This window comes from Melitaea cinxia, chromosome 11, assembly GCF_905220565.1.
Source record: "Melitaea cinxia chromosome 11, ilMelCinx1.1, whole genome shotgun sequence".
In the NCBI taxonomy this organism is placed as follows: Eukaryota; Metazoa; Arthropoda; class Insecta; order Lepidoptera; family Nymphalidae; genus Melitaea; species Melitaea cinxia.
In genome coordinates this window covers 5332520-5355552 of record NC_059404.1, presented here as the reverse complement: position 1 = coordinate 5355552, position 23033 = coordinate 5332520, and the positions used below count along the sequence as shown (strand labels likewise).

The following is a 23033-nucleotide window of genomic DNA, read 5'->3' as shown; positions in this document are numbered from 1 at the left end:
TTAATGACATTTTGTACAGATAAGTAGCTTTGTTCAATTTAAAATATAGACTTTATTTTATTTCAATTAATGGACGCGATATTTTTGTTTTTTTTTTTTTTATGTCACTAGGTCGGCAAACAAGCGTACACTCACCCGATGGTAAGCGATTACCGTAGCTTATAGACACCTGCAACACCAGAAGCATCGCAAGCGCGTTGCCGACCCAATCCCCCCAGGAGCTTTTGTTGCAAAATTAAAAAATATATATGGTATGAAGTATTCTTAATAAAACTAGTGTCGCAAAAATTAAATTTGGCTGTCTTATTGGCTTCTGATTTTAAGTGAAGTATGTTAATCGTTGGAAACCGAACAAATGTCGGAGTCCTCTGCCAATCAAATTATATATAAATTTTCCGCCGGTAAACTGCCACGCAGTTTGGCGGGTTAAGAAATTGTAATGTATTAATTTGCTCCAATAAATAATTTGTTATTATTATTAATTAACAAGTAGCTATAACTAAAAAGATGAATTTTTATAGACAAGTTTCTAGTTACAAATTTATATCTTTGCTTATTCGTATTTGTTATCGAAAAACAATTATTATACTACCCTAATAATTACAAAAAGATTTTCTACAAATTTTCACCATATTCTAAAGTCCATAAATAGCCAGATTTTGGATCACCACTTTTTTCAGCTTCTTCTTGTAAATCATTAGCCTTTTTTAGCATTTTTTGAATCTTTTCGAATAATTTTGGATTAGTAGGTTTATCTATTTCTTGTAATTTTTTAGACTTCTTTTTTGACAATTTTACCTTGCCAAAACGTTCACGCACGAATTTTTCGTACAAGTCTTCGCTGTCGGTGTTAGCTTCATCATAGGTATTTTTATGGTGTTGATTTTGCAACTCTTCATTAGATCCATAAAAGTATGGTGTATAAAACTCATCTTGATCATCATTTTTATTTTTCTCACTATTTGGTTTTTCTGAATGTTCTTCCGAATCTTCGTCACTGTCTTCATAATGAAAATACCTATTTTCCTTTTTGTCCTTTTCATTTTCATAATCAGGTTCTTCTTTCGCGTAAAGTAAAACGTCATCCGGTAATTTTATTTCTGGTAATTTGATAGTTATGTCACTAAATTTAATATTTAAATGTTCATCAAAATTATCACTTTTAGGAGAAATTGTGTCTAGTGTACCATCAGATTCTTCATTTTCATTTGATTTCGTATCTTTGTGTACATAATTCGGAGGTATCCGTTCAAACTGCTGTTTAACATTAGTTTTATCGTCATGAGATTCAATTTCTTGTGAATTTGATTCAGCATTAGTATTTATGTCTACGTTCTCTCTTAAATTTGCGTTAAGAGCTTCCTTAGAGTTTTCGTCACTTTCTTCATCACTATCTTCGTTATTAAGTTCTATTACTGGCTTTACTTCACCGTCATTGATATTAATATGTTTTTCATTTTCAGCAGAATTTTCATTCGATTCATTAATATTTTCATGTGTGTTTTCTCGATGTTCATTTGTTATTCTCGAAAAAGTTTTATTTTTGTCGTTACTTTTTACGTCTGAATCATTATAATAATTGTCGTGTGAATCTTTAGCTGCTATAACTTGTCCTTTATCATTAACATCAATGCTTTCGTAACTAAAATTACCTAAATCAACATCTTGAATAGCACCGGAGTTGTTGAAATTGTCACTTGCCGCATGACCATTAAGTTTGTTCTTGTTTTGTGAATATTGTTGTTTTATTTCAACACTGTCATTTTCAATTGATTCCTCACTTGATTTAGGCTCAGTTTGATGAAATTCTTCAGTAGATGTATCTTTGTCTTTCTTTGTATATTGGTCTTTTTCTTCGCCACTGTGATTATTCTCAATATTCAAATTTTCATTTCTTCCATGAGAAAGACTCGATTGCTTTCTCAAATATTGCTCACCACTCACATCGTTTTCTTTTAATTCTTGTCTTCGAGTAAATTTATCATCAGTATTCTCACTTGAATCTTTATGTTTAGTAAAACGATTTTTATTTTTTTCATTTCTGTAATAATTGTTTTCTTCACTTTCTTTATTATATTGTTTTTGTTCAATTTTATCCTTGATGTTTGCCGAATAGTCATTATTTGGAATTACACGTTCTTTTTTATCAATATTTCGATATCTGTCTTCTTTATAATTTTGTTCATTACTTTCATCACTGTCTCCCACAATTTTTCTGTGTTCTAGTAAATGACTATTTACGCCATTTTTATTGTATTTGTCACTATCTTCTAATGTCGAACTACTAGGCTGATGTGTATTTTCATGTACTGTTTCGATATTAAAATCTGCCAAGTTGTCTCTTTTTATAAATCCACCTGGAGTGCGTAGTGATAAATCAAGCTCTTCTTCTCTTTTTTCATTTACGTGTTTTATGTTTGAATTATATAATAAAGGAGCAAGTTTTGTGTTTTCATTTACAGCGTTCCTCTTCTTTCTTTTTAAACTATTTTTAATATGACCTTTTGTTTTCTCTGAAATTAATGCATTTTCACCTTTTTTGTATACATATTTCAATAAAGTGTCAGCATTTTCAATTTTATTAGGTATTTCATTAGTAATACTTGCATCATTACAAATATTGGTCTCACTTAGGCAATCTGTTCCATTGACAGTTTCCTGAAGAACATTTCCCTTATAATTTTCAGTTACTACGTTTAATTGATGTAAAGCTATATTGAAATCTGTATTATTACTTTGTTCAGATTTATTTGTAGTACTTTTTTGCGCATTAACATCATCTTTAGTAGTATTTTCGTGGTCTTTTGTGATGTTATATATGTAAGCATCTGTTACCTGGGAAAAATCAATACTTACTTAGACACTGTATTTTGCGATGTTATATCGTCTAAAATACTGAACTACTGTGACATGAAAATAACTGTGCTCATCTAAAGATTAGGTACTGAATGAGGATATGTGTAGTTATAAATAAAAGACAAATATATTTTATTCACTTACTTTTATTTACAGCGTAACATGTAATACCATGCAATAACTATAACTAATTTCTACTCTAAATATAAAATAAATAATAGCTATGAGTAAACGAAAATTAAAGTTCGTATGAAAGTTTAAACTCTTTTATTTATACACTTGTATTAGAAACTCAACAATAGTAAGCACTTTTTAATCAAAATCATACAAACTTTTTTATAGAACCATCCTGAATACATTAATATTATATTGTTGAAACTAAATACTTAAAAAAGATGCAAACTAGAAGAAAATCTACTTACTATACGACTTTTTCATGTATTGACTTGATACGCTACAAAACAAATTATGTACAAGGGTGTATTTCTAACTAAATACTAAATAAAATAAACCATCCAAAGATTTAGTATAAAATCTTTGTCTCGTTCTTAATAAAATATGGCAATCGTGCCTAAAACTACCAAAGCCGTCTACCTTTTCTATACCTTTTTAGACTATTTAAAAATATAATACTTTTTCTATAAACATGCATTTTAAATGATGTTATTAGTGTGAACATTTTATTATTGTTAAAAGTACTAAATCTCATCATGGGTGAAATGAAAATATTGTTCAACTTTGAAATGAAAAGGGGCTCAACATAGTTTACTTTGTACGCGTAAATTTCTAAAACTATTAACTATTATTAAATAAAGAACGACGACGATCAAAATAATTGAATTGATTTAGATATTTACTAAGTCATCCAATATGTGTGTGTATAAAGTTAGAAAACATGTTTATTACTTTAGGTCCATGATAAAATTTTCGTACGAAATAGTTACTTACAAGATATTCTTAATAGAAATAATTTACATTGAATATTTATTGTTTGCCCAGTTTATTATAACCTATTGACTGTGTTAGAATCGGGTTTTAGTAAAATTTACAAATTATGTGTTTTACATGCGAGATAAATTTTACTTAAACCAGATTCTAAGCTTTAATCTAAATATGAGTATTATGTAGCTTACAAATAATAAAATCGAATAAACAAAAAACAATTACAGGTGAAGGGACTATAAATTAATTGAGTACTAACTTACAATATATACAAAAAGGCAAGTTTAAGAGTATTTTTCAATATAAATTTCCTTTTTTGACTGCAATTTGGGTATAGTTTTAAACCGACTTCAAATAAGTTAAAGTCGATTAAAGTCCACTTATAAAATTTTTAATTAAGATAAGTGACCAAATTAGTAACTAAGATTTTGTTTTTATCGAGACATAATAGTTGAAATTGTACGAAACCAAGAAATATATGAATTATTTAGATTTGTTCATAAACTGTACGCAGAAATGTTTACGCTTCTAATATTCTATAGGTCTAATATACATAGAATAAAGATAATAAAATTATTGGAAGCCGGTTTTTAATTTCATTTTAAAATTATTATCTATTCTGTCGTGAGCTTGGTGCATGTGCTTACTACTTCTTACCGTGGAACGGATTGTATGAGAAACTACTTACGTATTGTTTAGCGCCTCCTAAGAAAGGCACAGGATCAGCCCACTTACTGAAATCCATCGACGGTATAATACCACTTCTACACGGTACTCGTGGATTTCTGGAAACAAATTTAAGAAATAAAAACCTTATTATATATAACTTTGTTTTTTATTTTAAAAGAGTAGCAAATAAAACCTACAGTTCATGATCGGGCAACACCATGGGGTATAGTTGTACTGTATCAATAATATCAGTATTATCACATATTACACGTGCAAGGCGTGATTTTCTAATTTCGACCATTTGTTCAGGCGTAAAGGAAGAAGGTTGGTTTGGCAATTCGAACCTAAAAAAGAAAATAGTAAATAAAAATTATAAGTTCTGCAAAAAAAAATATGTTAAGTCCTTATATGGATCGTGTAAACGATTTTTGGCAAAAACAAAATAAAGTAATTGCCAGTAACTCACCAAAATCTATCACCTCGCCTCGAATAAGAGAACTGAGTAGCTATGATACAAGCGAAAGTGGGTCCTAACATTGAACCAGGAAGAGGTCTTTCTGAAACACCGCCTGACCATAAATCAACATCGATAGGGTGTTCAAAGATCGACTCGTATTTATGGATAGTTTCGTTGGGCATGGAACCAAATAAGTCTTGGAAAGAGTTTGCTCCGGATAAACCGCAGAACTTTCTGAATTCCATATAGCCAGGTAGCCCGAATTCACGACCTCTTTGCATGTTAAATGATACTAAATCCATTCCAAAACGGGCTCCGACTTTCTTGAAGAGATGGTTTGTAACTTCCTGTGTGATTGAGTCGTCCATAGCTTGAGCAACTTGATTCATTAATCCCATAACATATTCATCAAGAACACCAGCTCTGTATAAGTCATACGGTCTGCGGATTAGATCCGACAATCTCTTCGACGCTGTAAGTAAGCAAATTTAATTTATTATAACATTTGTTATCATTTCATTTACGATAAAAGCGTAGAATCTTAGTAGCTTACCTATAAATTTATGAGCTTTGGACCATCTTTCAACAGCAGTAGGTAACAGAGAATGTCCGAAACGATAAGCGGCCGCAGCAAAAGAATCTATAACATCTGGATTTACTTCAGGATCATATCCATCCCAGTAACCCTGCAAATTTTACGTTGATATAAACTTACACAGTACGAAAATCCAACCCCCTAAGGTTATATTAAAATATTTTCACTATCCCACCATCATTTTTCCCAAAAATCACCTTTTATAACGTTATAATTCTAGAGCTAGGCTTCAAGTTTATTTCTGGTAGATATTTAATTAAGTTTCCAAATAAATTATTTCAATCCTAATAGAGTAATGACGTCTCATACCTCTTTTTCAAGCACTAAACCGAATTTTTCCATTACATCTTTTCCAAGTAGAATGGGTAAAAATTCATTATACGTTATGTGTTGAATTTCAGCGATGTTGATTCTCCTAGCTTCCTGGAATAATGTCTCGTCGTCCCAATGTGGGTTGACGGCTGCAAGACCTTCTGCTACTCGGTTGTGTTCTCTGGCCATTAAAGTGTGCATCACTGTCAGTACCAGCTGTTCGTTTACACGAATTTCACCTAAAACATTAATTGATTAATTTGGCAAACTTAGTAAATAAGGTCTTTATGTGACTAATAGAAGGTTTACAAAATACGCAGCAGTTTCAAAGTATTTGACTTATTTAATTATTGGCATCTTATATAAAACAAACTAATGCTCATAAGTAATAAGGGTATTTTAGACGTACCGGCTTCAAAGCAGTACATATTTTTATTAGGCCTTGTGCAACCTTCGTCGGGTATATCAAGTTTGAGTGGTAGAAGATCTTTCAGTCCGTATTCTTTAAAAACGGGATTCATACGAAGGAGCCCTCCATAACCAGTACGTAGTTTTCTGAAAGATAAATAAAAAAGTATATACTTGAATCTATTTTTATTGTCTTTTTTAAATTAGATATATATTTATATATGTATTAGTTTTACCTCGAGAATTTCTCAGTGACACCGTACACAGTATTTCCATCAATGGCTCCAGTTAAAGTGTTAAAAGGAACTCGTGAACCTAAAATGTAAAATTATAAATTGAATAGGTATGTCTACAATGTTCGTAGCTTCAGATACGTACATTTATTTTTTTAAATGTATGTATATACATAGGTATGAATCGATGTAAGCCAATCTCTACTTATTTCTATAATTTTATTTTATTTATAGGATGTTCTCGGGCATGATTTTTTGGTTGGGGATGTTGAATGTAATTTTTCATAAGTTTTATTCATTCATATAAAAAACTTCTTTCCAAGTTGCGGAAACAACAATAACTTTATTGTCCATTGTTATATTAAGACGATTTGAAAACAGTTTTTATAATAGTTGTTGCTTAAATTTTTATTTTAAAATATTTAAAAGCAACACGATTTCCCAAAGCTTGATTGTAATGGTTACGCTTATTCAAAAAACTACGATTGTTTTTAAGAAGTGATTGCTGTACAAATAATATTTATAGACTAGCTGTACCCGCGACTTCGTCCGCGTGGAATTAAAAAATATATACCTGTAGTTCATTTTGTAGTTACAAAATAAAAAAAAAACCTTAAATAAAAGTAGCCTAAGTTACTCCTTATTACATCAGCTATCTACCAGTGAAATCCCATTTAAAATTGGTCTAGCCGTTTCAGAGATTAGCCGGAACAAACAGGCAGACAGACAAAAATTGTAAAAAATGTTATTTTAGTATATGTACCGTGCATATATCCATATGCATTTAGTAAAAAGCGGCTTTTGTAATATTAAAAACAGACACTTTAATTTTATTTATTTGTATTGATTATTATCTATTGTAGAGAATCTTTATAAAAGCTTTCGTAACAAATTTCTGTCGAGATCGTGTCCCTGATTTCGATATGCATCTTGATAATTTGATAAAATATTTGCGAGATATTATTTGGAAATATTAAAGGTTTTGTAACAGCCTGAATATAACCACTTTGTTTCCAAATCTTTATTCAAGTCATGTTGGATCATTAGATATTCAAAACTAAAAAGAGTTCCTTGAATAAGATTCCTCCATATCGTACATATATTGCTCCTATATCTTTGGTATTTTTTTTTATGTTAATATACTCTATTAAGAATCAGTAACAAAATCTGCTACAAAATATATGTTAAAACGATACGATCAAGATTACGTTGTAATCTTATCTTATAATTTGCGGGTTTTCCTCGAATAGACCATTTGTTATACGCAAGTAACCTGCAGATGTAATTTACCTTTACTAAACAAGAGCAACAATACTTTACTTTTTAATAACCCGTCTATTGTACAGATAAAAGAGAGAGGTCCGATATAACACTTGTTTACGTATGATATTTGCCGGTAAAATTTTTGCACTACATTATGCAAGGGTACACACGTAACGAACTACTTTCGCCTCTCACTCGGCAGATGCCCAGGTCAAAAACCGGTCAAATAGTAAACGTTAACTTGTATAAGTTGGTGAACGGAACAACACTGTAATGAACACGACAATGCACCAATAGAATGTTAAAAAAAACTTGACATTAGCTCACGCATCTTAACACCATAACTGTCTCTACCTATTAAACACATTCAACTTTTATTTGTTAGATATGCCTATCTGTTTTATTATTTATGCTACTTAATATTCTTAAATTTTACAGTCTGTACAAATCAACATCTTTTGCAATAGAGCTATTACACGATACGGTTTTATTATAAACGTCGATTTGTATTTGTTTCGAAACACAAAATAAACACATTTATCATAATTGGTAGGTATGATAAATATAGTAGGAGTTAACAATAGCTTTGCTTGTGACAGGTAATTTTCAGAGTTGTTGACTATCATTTAACTACGCTGAAGGTGTTAGTAATTGGTGTAACTGAACAATAGAGTGTCATGTGTCGGCAGTGAGAACCTGGTCAGAATGTAACGCAAGATACCACAGGTGATCGATTGTCGTTTGCGGTCGTTAGCGAAGTTATGAAATAGGGTTTGCCTAAAATATGCGAATATACGCATTAATTTTATATTTGCGAAACAAAAGCGCCAATGTTTAAATACAAAAAGTAGTATAAGTTTTTAAATATTCGAGATTTAATAATCTATACACATGTATTTTAAATTAACCACTTCTTATTTATCTTAATTTTATACTTTTCAGTTTAAAAATTCATCACAGCAGAATTTAGTCTATAAAAGAGTATCTAATAGATATTCATCTACCCTATCTCGAGTCGTACTTATATAATGTTTTAAGGATGTGTATATGGGGGCTTAGAGTGTTATTCATGAAAAAAGTAGTAAAATGTAGAAATTATTTCGATAATCTTAATAATTTATATTTGATATGTAATTTTGAAACTCGGGTGTACTAAAGATCTCATAAAGATTTTTTCCTAAAAATACTCAGATAAACGAAATACTATTTTTTATTTAAAATTAATAGTAATAATATGTGGAGATTTAAGATAAAAATTTTTTATAAACACTTTAACCAGTAAAAAGACACATTACGAATTTTAAGATTCTTACCCAGACGACAGCCTGGTCTCGGCGAGGGGAAACCTCTAACGAAATCGATGCACTTGACGCCGAACAGGCGGTAGAAGTAGTCGTCGTCGGGGACTCGGATCTCGTTACAGTACGGATGCTTGAGATGCTGAGGACGCTTGCAGCATTCTTCGGGGTCGTTACGATGGACGGGATCTGTGTAAAATATACCGATATTATCGGAAGCTATGTTTAATATTCATACAGGTACTAAACGAGTTTACAGTTCAAATCGCGTAAAATCGCGGATTCTTTTTTCAGTTATTGAGATGTCAATACTAATATTACAAAGGTGAAAGATTTGTTTGTTTCTATTTTACAATATTCGAAACCGTTAGACCTACTGATATTAGAACACTAGAAAGCAAAACATTATGCAGAACTTACCTAGACTGCAGGACTTTTGGAAGTCAACAAAAAGGTAGATATGTCAACACAAATATAACTTCGAGGGTTCAAGATGTTTTATAGTTTATATCAAATAGACAAATTCCACGGTTTTACTTGATACCTATATAAAGTTATAACTTGATTACAAATATAATTAGGCTTACTACGGATTTAACGGGCATTCTTACGATTTATGACAGTAAATTTGCCTAAAATGTCATCACTTGCAGGTAACCAAGTAATAAATAGCTATTATGCTCGCGGAGCATTACCAGATCTCGTTATCAAAGTATGAAACGTTCTCATAATTAAAATCTGACAATCATTTTGCCTTATTTAAAAATGGCATAAATGTAAGACAGTTTCTGTTGGAGAACGTTCGAAATTTAGCCAGTCGAAATTATGAAAACCTAAAGAATTTGCAAGACTTTTTGTTTTTGTTTAAAAGTATTTACTGGTCTGTATTTGGGACGAAGTAAAAACTGTAACACTTAAACTAAAATTAATTAAAAAACTAATTACCAATAAAAACATACCAAGAGGGGTTCCTGTAAGTGTGTAATCGTGGTCCATGAATTGACCCCATGCAATCACCATAACAGTACCAGCGTGGTCGTGAAATCCTTCATCAGGGTGCATGGTCCGGGAAACCACACGGGACAATGGTAAATCGCGTCCTGTATGTGAAATACGAGGCGCATTGATGCCATCGGCGAAAAGTGGACCAATTAATCTAAAATGTAAAACATATCTATCACATAAAGAAAATAAACGTTTTTAATTTACAAGGAATAGTGCTTTACTTTTTAATTATATTACTGTGGTGATTGTCAACTTTATGAAGACAAATACTACCTACATGTGTATAATAGTCAGAAAGAAGAATTAGATAATATAGTAAATAGTTACAAATTTACAAATATACACAATTTTTAACAATTGACACGAAGTTCATATTTTATTGTTTTGTGTATTTTCAATAGGTAATTTACAATTCTATGCTTATTGCATATTATTTTGCGTATGATTATTTAAAGAAACTAGTAATCAATTGTCGTAACGCATTTGATGGATTGTTTTAATATCATGTCCTCAATAGCTTCACAGAAATTACCGCCTGATAATTTGTTGCAGGCAAGAATTTGATAGTGATATTCGGGTTCACTGCTGTCACAAAAAGTCCAGAAATATTTGTATCTAAGAAAACTGTTCTATGAATAATTCTTTATGTTTGTCTGTTAATATTCCTTTTTAAGTCTGATTAAAAAAAATATGTGCCATGTATGAAAAACATGGATAAGTAAAGTAAACAAAAAAATTCATAAAACTACCTTTGGAAAGGCGCCATTGTAGCTCCCCATGTAGGATGTCTCAAGTTATTACATAGGCCGTCCAGTCGGCGGTATTTTCCAGCGCGGCACTCGACATGCGAGAAAACAGGCGGGCACACTTCACGGATCAACGTCCGAGAAGTATCGATCAATGGCAAGCCCTTTTCGATTTCTTCGTAAGTTAAGCCATATCTAAAACAAAAGACTTTCGGTAAGAGAAGATAAAAAAATGTATTTAAAGATATTATCTACGTACTTGGCAAGGCAGAAAATACCTCGATTTTCTGCTTTATTATACGTAGATAATATCAATATTTCAATCAATATTTAATCAATATTTTAAATTTTAAATGGAATTTTTCTAATTAAATCGTAATCTGCGCACATACATCCATACCGTTGTACCGAAATTAAAAATTAATGAATGCCAGAAACTGGCAGCATTGAAGGTGATACAGTAATCTCAATGCATCACAATTTACTTGAAATATTAAAAGAAATGTCAAGGCTTACTATCTGACTTATAAGTGCATTGAGCAAATAATTACTACCGTAACCACTAATTATTACTTAACGGTAATAAATCTATACGTTAAATATAACTTGAGTGCGTAGGTGGGCGTTAAAGGGTTTCACGTGACCAAAGCTACATGTTTAATTTGATATTTATTTCCACAAATTATAACCTTATCTATAAAGGAAGAAATGGGAGTTAACAAATCATTGGATTAGAATGAATTATGAAACCGGAAAGGAATGTAATTCGTTGTTGTGTGTGCGTTCTTACTTATAGGTGTGAATGGGGCCTAATTGATTTTAATTATGAAGGTCGAAGACAAAAGGAAATGTAGTTCAAGATCTACAGATCAGTGATTTTATTGCCGCGTAATTGCGATGGTATAATTGGTATTAAAGTAAACCACATTTACTTAATAGTTTTTTTTTTTTTAATTTTAAAACTATTAAACATTAACTATTATTATTACAATTAACATTTAAAACTATTTTTTTTGTATATGGGTTACACAATAGCATTGTATCCTTAATATTTTCTAAATCCTATATCACGAAGAACCTGTAAAACAGGTTACACTTTAAAATCATGATCCTTTAATATCAAAATTTGAGACCCAGATATGTCAATCATTTCACTGATCATTTCGCCTATGCGCATGACCTTCCAAATGACACATGCCGATAACTTTAGTTACCTCTATTATACCGTGCCCAGTAACTATTGTGTCATATTTTTCTTAACTACTACTGCTCAATATAATGACGAGGCCTTGGTCGTTAAAGGTCTCTATAATTTAAAAGAAATCCTTTAAGTTTATAGAAAGGTTTTAACTTTAATTTACTTTTGTTTTATATTTAAACAAGTGTATATGTATATATATAATATTACTAAAATGATTATATTTGTTTGAGACTTGGTTTTTGTTTTTGATTAACGATGCTAATTTCAAAAGATATTAAAACGAAACGAAGATATAAACAAACAAAAGGTAGTTCTTACAATAGAGAAAAATATACGAGATACAGGCGAGACAATAAAATATGTATGCTTAAAATTTGATAAGTAGTATTAAGGAAGCTCTTTGTTATATAATTAGATTAACGTGCACTAATTAGTAAAGACAAGATATATTGATCTTTTCCGTGTCGTGATTATTTCATGGCCGTGAAATATCTCAATCAAAATAAAGAATAAGAATAGAGATTGACAAACATTATGGTCAAATTTCCTATTAATCATTGAGTTTAAACAATTTGAACAGGATATATTCAGAGCAAAAGCTAATTTAAGGCTAAGGTTGAGATTTTTATTTTAGGTTCTGAAATGTCAAATTAATCTATAGTGATAAGACTCAATTTCGTATCATTTATTTAGATTCTACTATTGCTATTTGTATCAGGGTTATTATGATGACTTTTTTTTACCAATACTATTAATATATTTTAAACATGTATGTTAATATAATTTTTAAGTATCTAAAAATTAAAGATAAAGTAAGTTTGAGCTTCCTGTACTTCATTTATGTAGGTACCTATATATCATTAATCGAATTGATAAATTTTGTGGTTTAACATAATTTATATTTTCTACGTAATTTTATTAACTTCAAATTATAAATGTAAAGAAAACAGGAATTATTATTTTTTACTTACGTTCGTGCTAAAGTAATTGAAATGTCGAGAATAAGTTCTCCGACGCTGGCAAAATCTTCGGCTTGCCAGTCGCCCTTCGGTTGAGATACCACTGTTAAATAATAATAATAAGTAAATTAATAAATTTAAGTCAACGGCTCCCAGTGGGATATAACTGCTGTGTCAGGGTTTCAGAAACTCATACCATACAATAACAAATCCCGAAACCATGACAAACATCGTTATGCTCTTTTACAAGTATTTGTCACGTGCAGGGATCGAACCCGCGACGGATAACGTATCAGTTAGTTGCTGTGAACACTAACTACCCAACGCATCGTCGTAAATTTAAATGAGAAAAATACTTAATTAATTCATAAATTAATAATATAAATATAGGTTATACAAAATCGAATATTAGATGTACCACAATTAGGTGGTATTAAAACATTCAGTTTAAATCATGACCAGTTTTTAAGGACAAACAATAAATGTTAACAAGTGTACAAATTAAATGTTACTAGGCCAAATTTAATTATTTTTTAAGCATATTTATTTGCACTTGAGAATATGCTAAGTGCATACTTACAGCAAATGTGAGTTATGAAATAATAATTTGTCAACTTGTCCTTGGCAGCCCTTAAGATATAACTAAATAATCTTATTCCATGAAACAATTTTATTGCTTGTTTGTTATAGCCATTACAAAATACATCGAGATAGTTATGCATATTAATTTTATTACAGTTAACGCAATCATTTTTTAGTGGAATGAGCTCATTTTAATATTTGTGCTTAATACAATGTAACAAAATAATAGAACGCCTCTTAAAAGCCTTCACTCAATCCCCAGTAGGATGTACTCCTGTACCATGGGAAACATGTATAGTCAATAAATATATCTACTTTTGCCAAGAGCCGCATCATAAGAGCCTTGTAAAAAACAAATTGTTCTATAGGCAATGAAATGTTCAAAAACTTACGAATTCTGTTCCGCGCATCAAGATACGCTTGATTGATAGCTTCGTATGTTATGCAAGTGTGTTGTCCATCATATGCACTGAAACAAGACATATATAATTAATTACTAAACACATTTAAAGCGACTTCACTTTTGATACTACTTCACTATTGGTGTAATATAATAATGGCAAGGGAGGGCAAATTTTCAGAATCAGCGACGATCGCACATCATCAATCATTATATACCCACCACTTTCTATATTCAAAAAACGAAGAGATTTCGATCATGAGATATTTTAAAATTAACGGATCGTAAACAAAACGAATCGTTTTTGAACATGGGATCCGGGTAGATGTCAGATTTCAGAAATTCACAAGTTTTGATTCTCAACTTTGAAATTCAGTGAAAATATTTTAAATTGTCTACTTATATATGTATATACTTAACAAACGGTTGTTTGCTCCTAAAATAGAACTTAGTGCCTTACTTATTTCATAAATATATTTTATTAATTAATACACAATACCTACATAATTATTATGCTAGACACATACATACACACACATACACACACACATATATGTTACATAATTGTCAATATTACTCGTATACTAATTATGATGGACATTAGACATTAGCACGCTTAAGAATCTATATTTATATAAACCGAATGTGGTTAAAAATGTAGAAAGAGAGTTAATTTTATACAAAAAAATCCGAATGTCTAGTGGTTAGCAGTTATGTCACTCATACTGGTATGAAGACTTTAATGACACCTCGTATAGTATAATTTGTCAAACCGTTTAGGCTACCTTTGTAACATATCAAGATTGATAAGGATACCTTCAAATATATGAAAAATATAATGACTTGTATTGGTTATAATAAATGTTTTCTTTTTTTCAAATTCTGTGTCATTCGGTCAAAGCACATAATGCATTTTACCAACAAATATTAAATTAATGAATGTCTCTACATTGACGCGTTGGCGCAACGGTCACATCACTGGTTTGTGGCTGTTAAGCTGGCGGTTGCGGGTTCGATCCCAGCACATGACAAACATTTGTATTGGCCATATAGATGTTGGTCGTGGTGTGGATGTTTGTGCAGTCCTTGTCCCCACCGTGCCTCGGAGAGCACAGTAAGCCGTAGGTCTCGGTTGTTATCTTGTACACCTGATAGTAATCGTTACTCGTAGGGAATATATCCACCAACCCTCTTTGGAGGAGCGTGGTGGATTAAGCGCTGTTCCTTCTCCTACATGGGGAAAGAGGCCTATGCCCAGCAGTGGGATATTACAGGCGAACGCCTTCACATAGAAGATTACTCTTATAATCATAATATTTACATCGAAGTGACGATGATGGACGCAAATAAAATTAAATTCTTTTATTAACTACACACTAGCTGACCCGGCGTATTTCGTAAAGCCTTATTTTTTTTGCAACTATTACGCCTAATTGTTTTTTTTTTTTTAAATAAAAAACTTGTTTACGCTTTTTTAAAGCTTTTGTACGCTTTACTTTGGGAGAAAGCTGATAAATGCGTGATGAGAGCGTTACGAAAAGGTGAGAGGGTCAGAGGGAGATATAAGTTAGTGAAGACAGAAAGTTTTACTTCAGTCGTGTGGTCTGAAGTATACTTGTTTTTTTCTTTATTTTAGTTTTTCATGAATCCCTTCGATATCTGATCGAATAACGACCCGAAAAAAGAATAATTAATTATTTTGCTGTCGCTCGGAAGTTACGCACTTAGGTTCATTTCAGCGATTAATTTTTATTTATATAGATAAAACAATACATTATTCGGAAGTATACCCTGCACTTACCAGATAATAAATTCCAATCAAGCACTACAATTTACTGCCCTATTTCGCAATTGAACATATCAATAACGTTCGTCTGCGGACAGCCGCGCACGATACATTAAGCAACCAGCGACTTGCAGATTCACGCTCACTTTCAAAAATCCTTTCGCTTACACGGTATACCATCGCTCCCATCACTTGACCGGTTCAATCTTAAAGAATATCAGATACAGGAAGCAATTTTAACTATTAGAGAGGTCATTGCGTGTTTCGTTACGTTAACATAGCGAACGATGTCTAAATAACACGATAATGATGTAAAGAATTTATTTATTATTTACTACTACTTTTTGCACAATATATTAAAGAATTTTAGGATTTTTTTTATTGATTATTTTTTTAAAGGCATTCTCTACCAGCCAATCTTAGGACGTCTGAGAGCGGACGTTTATAGGTGTGCAAAATTGAATATTAGTAAAATTCACATTAAGAGAAAATAATTGTGTTTGCTCGCAAACGAAAAAAAAAACCGACTTCAATTACATCGACGAGTAATACAACGTAGATCGACGGAAAAATAGTCAAGTAACAACGCGTTATCAAAGATTACTCAAAAAGTAGTTATCAAATCTCGATAAAATTTATATGTGACCACATGATAAACATCAGCTTTCGATCAAATCAAAAATTATCAAAATCGGTACACCCAGTAAAAAGTTATTACGGATTTTCGAGAGTTTCCCTCGATTTCTCTGGGATCCCATCATCAGATCCTTTTTCCAGAGAGTTTTCTTATCACGGTACCAAACTAGAGATATCCCCTTTCCAACAAAAAAAGAATTATCAAAATCGGTACATTCAGTAGAAAGTTATGCGGTATAATACAACGTAGGTCGACGAAAAAAGCGTCAAGTAAAAACGCATTATTAGATATAACTCGAAAAGTAGTTGTTAGATCTCAAATAAATTTAAATGGGACCAATTGGCACACACCACCTTTCGATTAACACAAAATTTGTCGAAATCGGTTTACCCGGTCAAAAGTTCTGATGTAACATACATAAAAAAAAATATATATATACAGTCAAATTGAGAACCTCCTCCTTTTTTGGAAGTCGGTTAAAAAGACAAAAAGGAAGGAAAAATAAAATTACCTTCGTGACAATCATAATATTATATATACGAGCAAATAATTCATATACCTAGGTACATACAAATACATACATACATAAACAGTATAAATAAATATATTAACAACAGTAACAGTAAAAATACATAAATTTACCAAAAATTAAACTGTACAATATATTATATTATGTAATTGAGGCTCTATAAAACGCTATTTACCTTGTTTTCATATTGATTCGTTAACATAAACTTTGCATTTTATTAATCTAATTAATTGTTTATTTATTTGTATAGGATTTGTACCTAATTAAAAATAATACTACGTGTAATATTTTTTCTTGATTGGCCGATCAGTTTAACGGTAGATGATAATATAATTCATGTTTTGCGCATATAATGCATGTTTGTGTTTTGCACTTAGTTATTCGTAGTAGTTACCAGTTATACAAAAGACAATACATTTAAACGAAATGTATGTCCATTACGGTTAGGTTGGTAGATGTATAGATAGATGTATATGTATAAAGCATCTGCTTTATGTGCTATCACGATGGATCGGATAATACTAAAGTTTAGACAATGTCTGAATGTTTTGTTCAAATATAAATAAATAGCACATAACTTGTTAATGTCTTATGTGCATCTAACGGTGCGGCCCTCTCGCGATGTTTGTCCACACGACCGACATTATTCCTCGTCAGTGGTCAGGTATTTCACAACGACGATAATCGAATATACCGTTCGGAAACTCATTAGGTATCTCGGATTTAACGGTGATTTTTGTACATACATAATTTATGGAAGAAGTTTATAAAATTATTAGACTTGGCCTTCTCTACTTTCTAGCTATTATAACCGCCACACCTATTACACTTTTCACATAAAAATCGCCCACCGGTTTTTTTAATACTGTTAGGATGAAAACAAAACGACTTTCACACAATAGACAATTTAACTTAAATTATCGTCTTCGTTATCTTAACATAAATATTAACATTCTAACACCAGAAAAATTCATCGTATCATAAATTCTATTGACACTTTTAAGGATTTTAACCATTCCTATCGTCGTTTATATTATTATGTAACTGTCTAGACTACGATAAACACCAAGACTCGTCGTGAGAATCCTAACAACCTGTACCGGTCTTCCTTAGTAAGTATCGGTAGCCATTCTTACATAAAATATACTTTTATCATAAGTAACGTAACAGGCGATTAACGAATACATAAGTATTTCTTTAACATTACAATAAATATAAAATATTGTTACGTAAAAGTTCCAAGATATATAACGTCTTTAGTTTTCTATCTTATTCATAAAATTAAAAAGAGGTCATTTAAAGAATTAGTATTAACATTTGGTTTACTAATTTCGTATCAAACAGCCGCAAATAGATGACCTTACTAAACATTTGCACAAAGTTATAAAAAATGTTTCTTCATCGTTAAAAAAAGATATCATCTGAGGTTGTCAATATGTCAAGACGCTGCGTGAGGCTGCGGGTCATCTAGGGCTATTAAAATAATGAAAAAGTTGTTTATTTGTTCTTAAACTTCAAAAATTACTGATACGGTTGTAATGATTATTATAATTGTAAAGAAATATTACACAGAAGAGATACAGGCTATAAATGTGTCGTCATGATCTGATATATCGTAGCGGAAACAAGTATTATCTTAAAGTAATAAAAGAAATAATAAATATGACCAGTAACTGTATATATTTTTGGCTAAGATCTAGATTAGGTAAAACCGAATTTCGGGACCGTGGGGGGATGGGGGAGGGGAGGGTGGGGAACACTACCCCTGGTACCACTATCACACCTCGGAACCCCATGGTTATGGAGATATCGATGGTTAAAGTTTTGAGGTTAGAAGAAGAATTGGTCATCGTTAGTTAAATGGCCTCCAATTTATGGGGTGAAATGGGGGTGGGAGGGTAAAGGGTGGTGGGGAGGGTGGGTTTTTTAGCCCCCCCGTAGTGTGCGTTTCGCGTAAACCCCGTGGTTTCGAAGATATCGTGTTTGAAGTTTTGGGGTTAACTTTACGTGATTCAGAGATATTACAATACCTTAGAGCTCCGCGTCTGACTCCACCTTAACTCCGGTGCAGCGGGAAGTGCACTCATATGCTCCATTCACCAACTTTCACATTTTATTTTCGAACAAATTTACGTAAAAACGATCTCGATTGCAAGATCAACAAACGATACGAACTGACGCTTAACGACTGACAAATCGACATATTTAAACAAAATAACGCGTCAGACATAATATTCTAATAAAATTAGTAACATTGCGTGCTAGAATATAGGTTTAGAAATTCGGAAAATACCCAAAACCGAATCGGAGCACCCCACTGTCCACGTGGTCTTGGTCTGTCCTACCCCTAGAGTGTTTTTTTTTGTGCCGCGGAGGCGCGGAGGGAGGGCAGCCCTCGCCCGCCGTGCGAATGCGCGCGAACGAATGCGTAGAGGAGCGGCTGAGGCTGGTCGCCTTCGGCGACCAGCCTCCGCTGCGGAACGGAGCATGAGTGAGCGTGCTTTCGCACGCAAGGGCGGAAGGGCTGCACTTCCCGCAGCGCCGGAGCCAAGCGTTCCTCTAACTTTCGAAATTCTTCTTCTAACCTCAAAACTTTAACCATGGATATCTCCATAACCACGGGGTTCCGAGGTGTGACAGTGGTACCAGGGGTAGCGTTCCCCACCCTCTCCCCCCCCATCCCCCCACGGTCCCGAAATTCGGTTTTACCTAATCTAAAGCTTTACCATATTTTTTTGTTTTGTTAAGTAAGTACACAACATGTATGAGATTTACGTTTTATTATATATGTTTCATGTAGAAAATTGTAAGTTTTAATTTCAATAAATGTGAATAAATTAAAAAATAATAATTAACATATTTCTAAAACAAATAATTTCCATAAATTTAGAAAACGAGTTTTAAGTTTTGTTAGTATGCTATTATCATGTGATCAGAAAAGCACAACAAAATTTACATAACTAAAAGGTCGAAACTTTAATTCGGATCGATGACCCTATGATAACTTATCCGATTACTAGTTGTTCTTACTTTCGTTTAAAGACGGAACTAAATATTGATACACTGATTATATTTATTACTTTAGCACTCCCTCCTTGCATGTAGCATACAGATAGGTATTATTGTAGTTTTAATTATATTATAACTTCACACATCTACTAAATCTTTTACTTTAATCTCTATACAGTTAAAAATAAATAAATTTGTATAACTGGTAATTCGTGATGACACACTGATTTTCACTTGTTATTTGTAGTAGTATTATTATTTTAGATAACATTAGTTACTGCAATTTGCATGTCTCCTTACCTACATAAAATTATGATGTTTGGGTAATTCATAAAAACAAACAATACGTGAACGAGTTCAGAGTGAGCCAAAGAAAGTAACAGTAAGATATGCTGGGGAAGTGTGTCAAGTTTGTAATAATTTATATGATGCAAGAGTGCATAAAACCTTATGTCCCACGCTTGTTGTGACTTGACGACATTGGTTGATCACAGATGTGTTCAGAACATTTGGTTAAACGAAACGTAATCAAATATATATAAGAGAAGTATTTGTACCAATAAAATGAACATAGTAGGTCATTATGGTAATCTGTTCGTGTAATCTAAAAATAAATTATTTGCAATTTTATCTTATTACAATGAATGAATAAAAAATAAATAAACATGCAAATTAATAGGTTGTTAAAGTTGCGCGATAAGTTTTGTTGTAACAAAACATATTTGCATTTTTTTCGTAGTAATATATACTACACCATATGATTAGAAAAACATACAGTTTAGAAAGAACCTACGCATAAGGCTCTTACATACTCGTGCTATGTGATGTATTTTTAAACTTATTAACACTAGGTTTAAAAATGTGTACTTACAAGTTTCCTTTGAGAAGATTCAAACTGTAGTCGTAAGCTGAAGAACGGCCTGGACCTGTGAGGTATAGCGCGCAGTCATCATCGGCTGGTGCTGTGAGCGGCGATAGAGATGTCGCATACACTATGCATAGCGCTACTAAGAGCGCTCTGAAAAAAAAACATTCATATTAATTATATGGTTATAAAATGCGATTATCCTATTATTAAAAATAAACTATATTTAATAATAAGTATATTTTGTTTTCTTGTAATACTCACACATAGTGGTATGTTTCTACGGTAAGCAACTTAATGCTTGTTTTATATATATAGGTAACAGCCGACTGCTACGAGAATATCTATTTTTTTAGATAAATATACATGACTCAGGTGGGAATCGAACCCACAACCCACTGAACAGAAAGCACTACAAACAGCACCAACGGCCTAATAATAATCTAAACAAATAAATAAAATTGGAGTGTCTGTTTATAATATTAAAATAGCTGCTTTTTACTAAATGCATATGGATGTATACACGGTACATATACTAAAATAACCTTTTTTACAATTTTTGTCTGTCTGTCTGTTTGTTCCGGCTAATCTCCGATACGGCTAGACCGATTTTAAATGAGCTTTCACTGGCAGATAGCTGATGTAATAAGGAGTAACTTAGGCTACTTTTATTTTAGAAATTTATTTATTTTGTAACTATGAACTGAACGATAATTTTTTTTTAATTTAACGTTGACGAAGTCGCGGGCACAGCTAGTTATAAATATTATTGTGTAACAAAACGTTTAAACGCGAAGACGTTTAAAATTTCTGTAACGGTAAAAAAAAATCCTTAAAAATTTTACATGTATGTCATGGTAAAACTATGTACCTATAGTCAGTTATTCTCTTGCTGAAAAGTAAAGCAAATAGCGTTTATTAGTTAATAATAATTAGGCCTAAATCTAAAATAACGACTTCTTATATGCTTTGTTTTAAATTTAACAGTATGTAAGCTGTTGTCTCGATAACCACTTTCGCAATTACTTCGTATGTACTTGAAGTAATAAACTCCCTCAATTAGCTTTAGTTTGTGTGGTCGAGAAATACGAGAAGGTGTGTCGATTTTGCAAGAATAGGTACTGATTTACTGAATAATTTAAGCAGTCAATCATAGTTTAGAAGTAGGTTTAATTGGCCGGTGAGAGTTATTGCAGATCATTTTGAGATTACAGTACTAATTAACCTGCCTAAAGTTCAGGCGGCATACTATGTGTCAAGTTAGAGTAGAGCTTTAGGTGTTTTTAAACCATATCTCATTGGCCAGTGTAAATAAATTTATATAATTTTCCGACTGCAGTCCTAATTAAACTGTTTAAAGTTCAAGATGTCATAATAAAGGTCAAGTTAGAGTAGACAATAGACTTATACAGTTACTATATAGACGCGTTTTTGTTTATAAATAATAATTCGTATGAGGCCATTTGGTTCGCTCTTTACAAGTTAGTATAAAATAATAAATGTCATTAATTTAAGCGAATTATACAATTTAAAAGAAGACATTTATAATCTCGGAGTGAGGAAGAGTATTTGTTCTACGTGACATTGGCGAAATCATCTGTGCGCTTATGGCACTATTGAAAGCCATTAAGCCTAAAGAAGAAGAAGAAGAAGAGTATAAATTTTGTCTGTGACGATTTTGAATAATAAATAAATTTCTTATAACATGCACATTCGGTCTTCTGTTCCTTAGGTAAGCAACTTAATAGGTTGTGTTATAGGTCTGGCCGACTGCTATAGCTAAATCTCTTTTTTTGATAACATACATGGAAATAATAATATATAAATAATAGATACAAATATTTCACCCAGATTCAGGCGGGAATCGAACCCACGACTCGTGAAGCAGACAGCAGGACAACTACAAACTACTCCAACGGGCTAGTCAAAACGTTTTTGAAGAATACAGTAAGAACATATACATTTATTACATTATGTACTTACGCCCATCGAAATATTAATAGTTTTGAAAGTAACAGTGACTAACTGTGTATACTAGACATATTAAGAAAACGCGTTTTACACGTATTTAGTAAATACGAGCATTTAATACTTAGTTTCCGGCTTGACAAAGTAACTACTTTATTTATGGCACTCATTATCTACATAATTAATAATAATAATAATAATAATAATAATCTTTATTGGACACAATCATAAATTATACAATACAGATTACCCTGACTCCTGCACTAGTTTGCACTGTGTTGCAGACGTCAGTATCCTCCCCTTAAATATATGT

General features: G+C 31.9%; 1 protein-coding gene across 1 annotated transcript; it reads right to left on the bottom strand.

The window, feature by feature from the left end:
• Window positions 1-615: 615 nt before the first annotated feature.
• LOC123658024 (peroxidasin-like) lies at window positions 616-20901 on the bottom strand. The gene is made up of 16 exons (XM_045593504.1): window positions 20759-20901; window positions 13919-13995; window positions 12957-13047; window positions 10788-10979; window positions 9993-10189; window positions 9049-9222; window positions 6476-6554; window positions 6241-6386; window positions 5829-6070; window positions 5478-5610; window positions 4934-5396; window positions 4665-4811; window positions 4487-4583; window positions 2604-2835; window positions 2190-2513; window positions 616-2003 (listed from the first exon to the last, which is right to left on the bottom strand). Exons 4-16 carry the CDS (start codon window positions 10802-10804, stop codon window positions 616-618), a joined length of 3639 nt encoding a protein of 1212 aa, XP_045449460.1. The 5' UTR covers window positions 10805-10979; window positions 12957-13047; window positions 13919-13995; window positions 20759-20901.
• Between the last annotated feature and the right edge of the window lie 2132 nt (window positions 20902-23033).

What these genes read in the sequence shown, in the direction of transcription:
- LOC123658024 (XM_045593504.1), bottom strand. An exon ending in TATGTACTGCTTTGAAGCCG is followed by an intron (nt 6,071 to 6,240) that starts GTACGTCTAAAA and finishes TTAATGTTTTAG; the next exon opens with GTGAAATTCGTGTAAACGAA. An exon ending in CAAAGCTCATAAATTTATAG is followed by an intron (nt 5,397 to 5,477) that starts GTAAGCTACTAA and finishes GCTTACTTACAG; the next exon opens with CGTCGAAGAGATTGTCGGAT.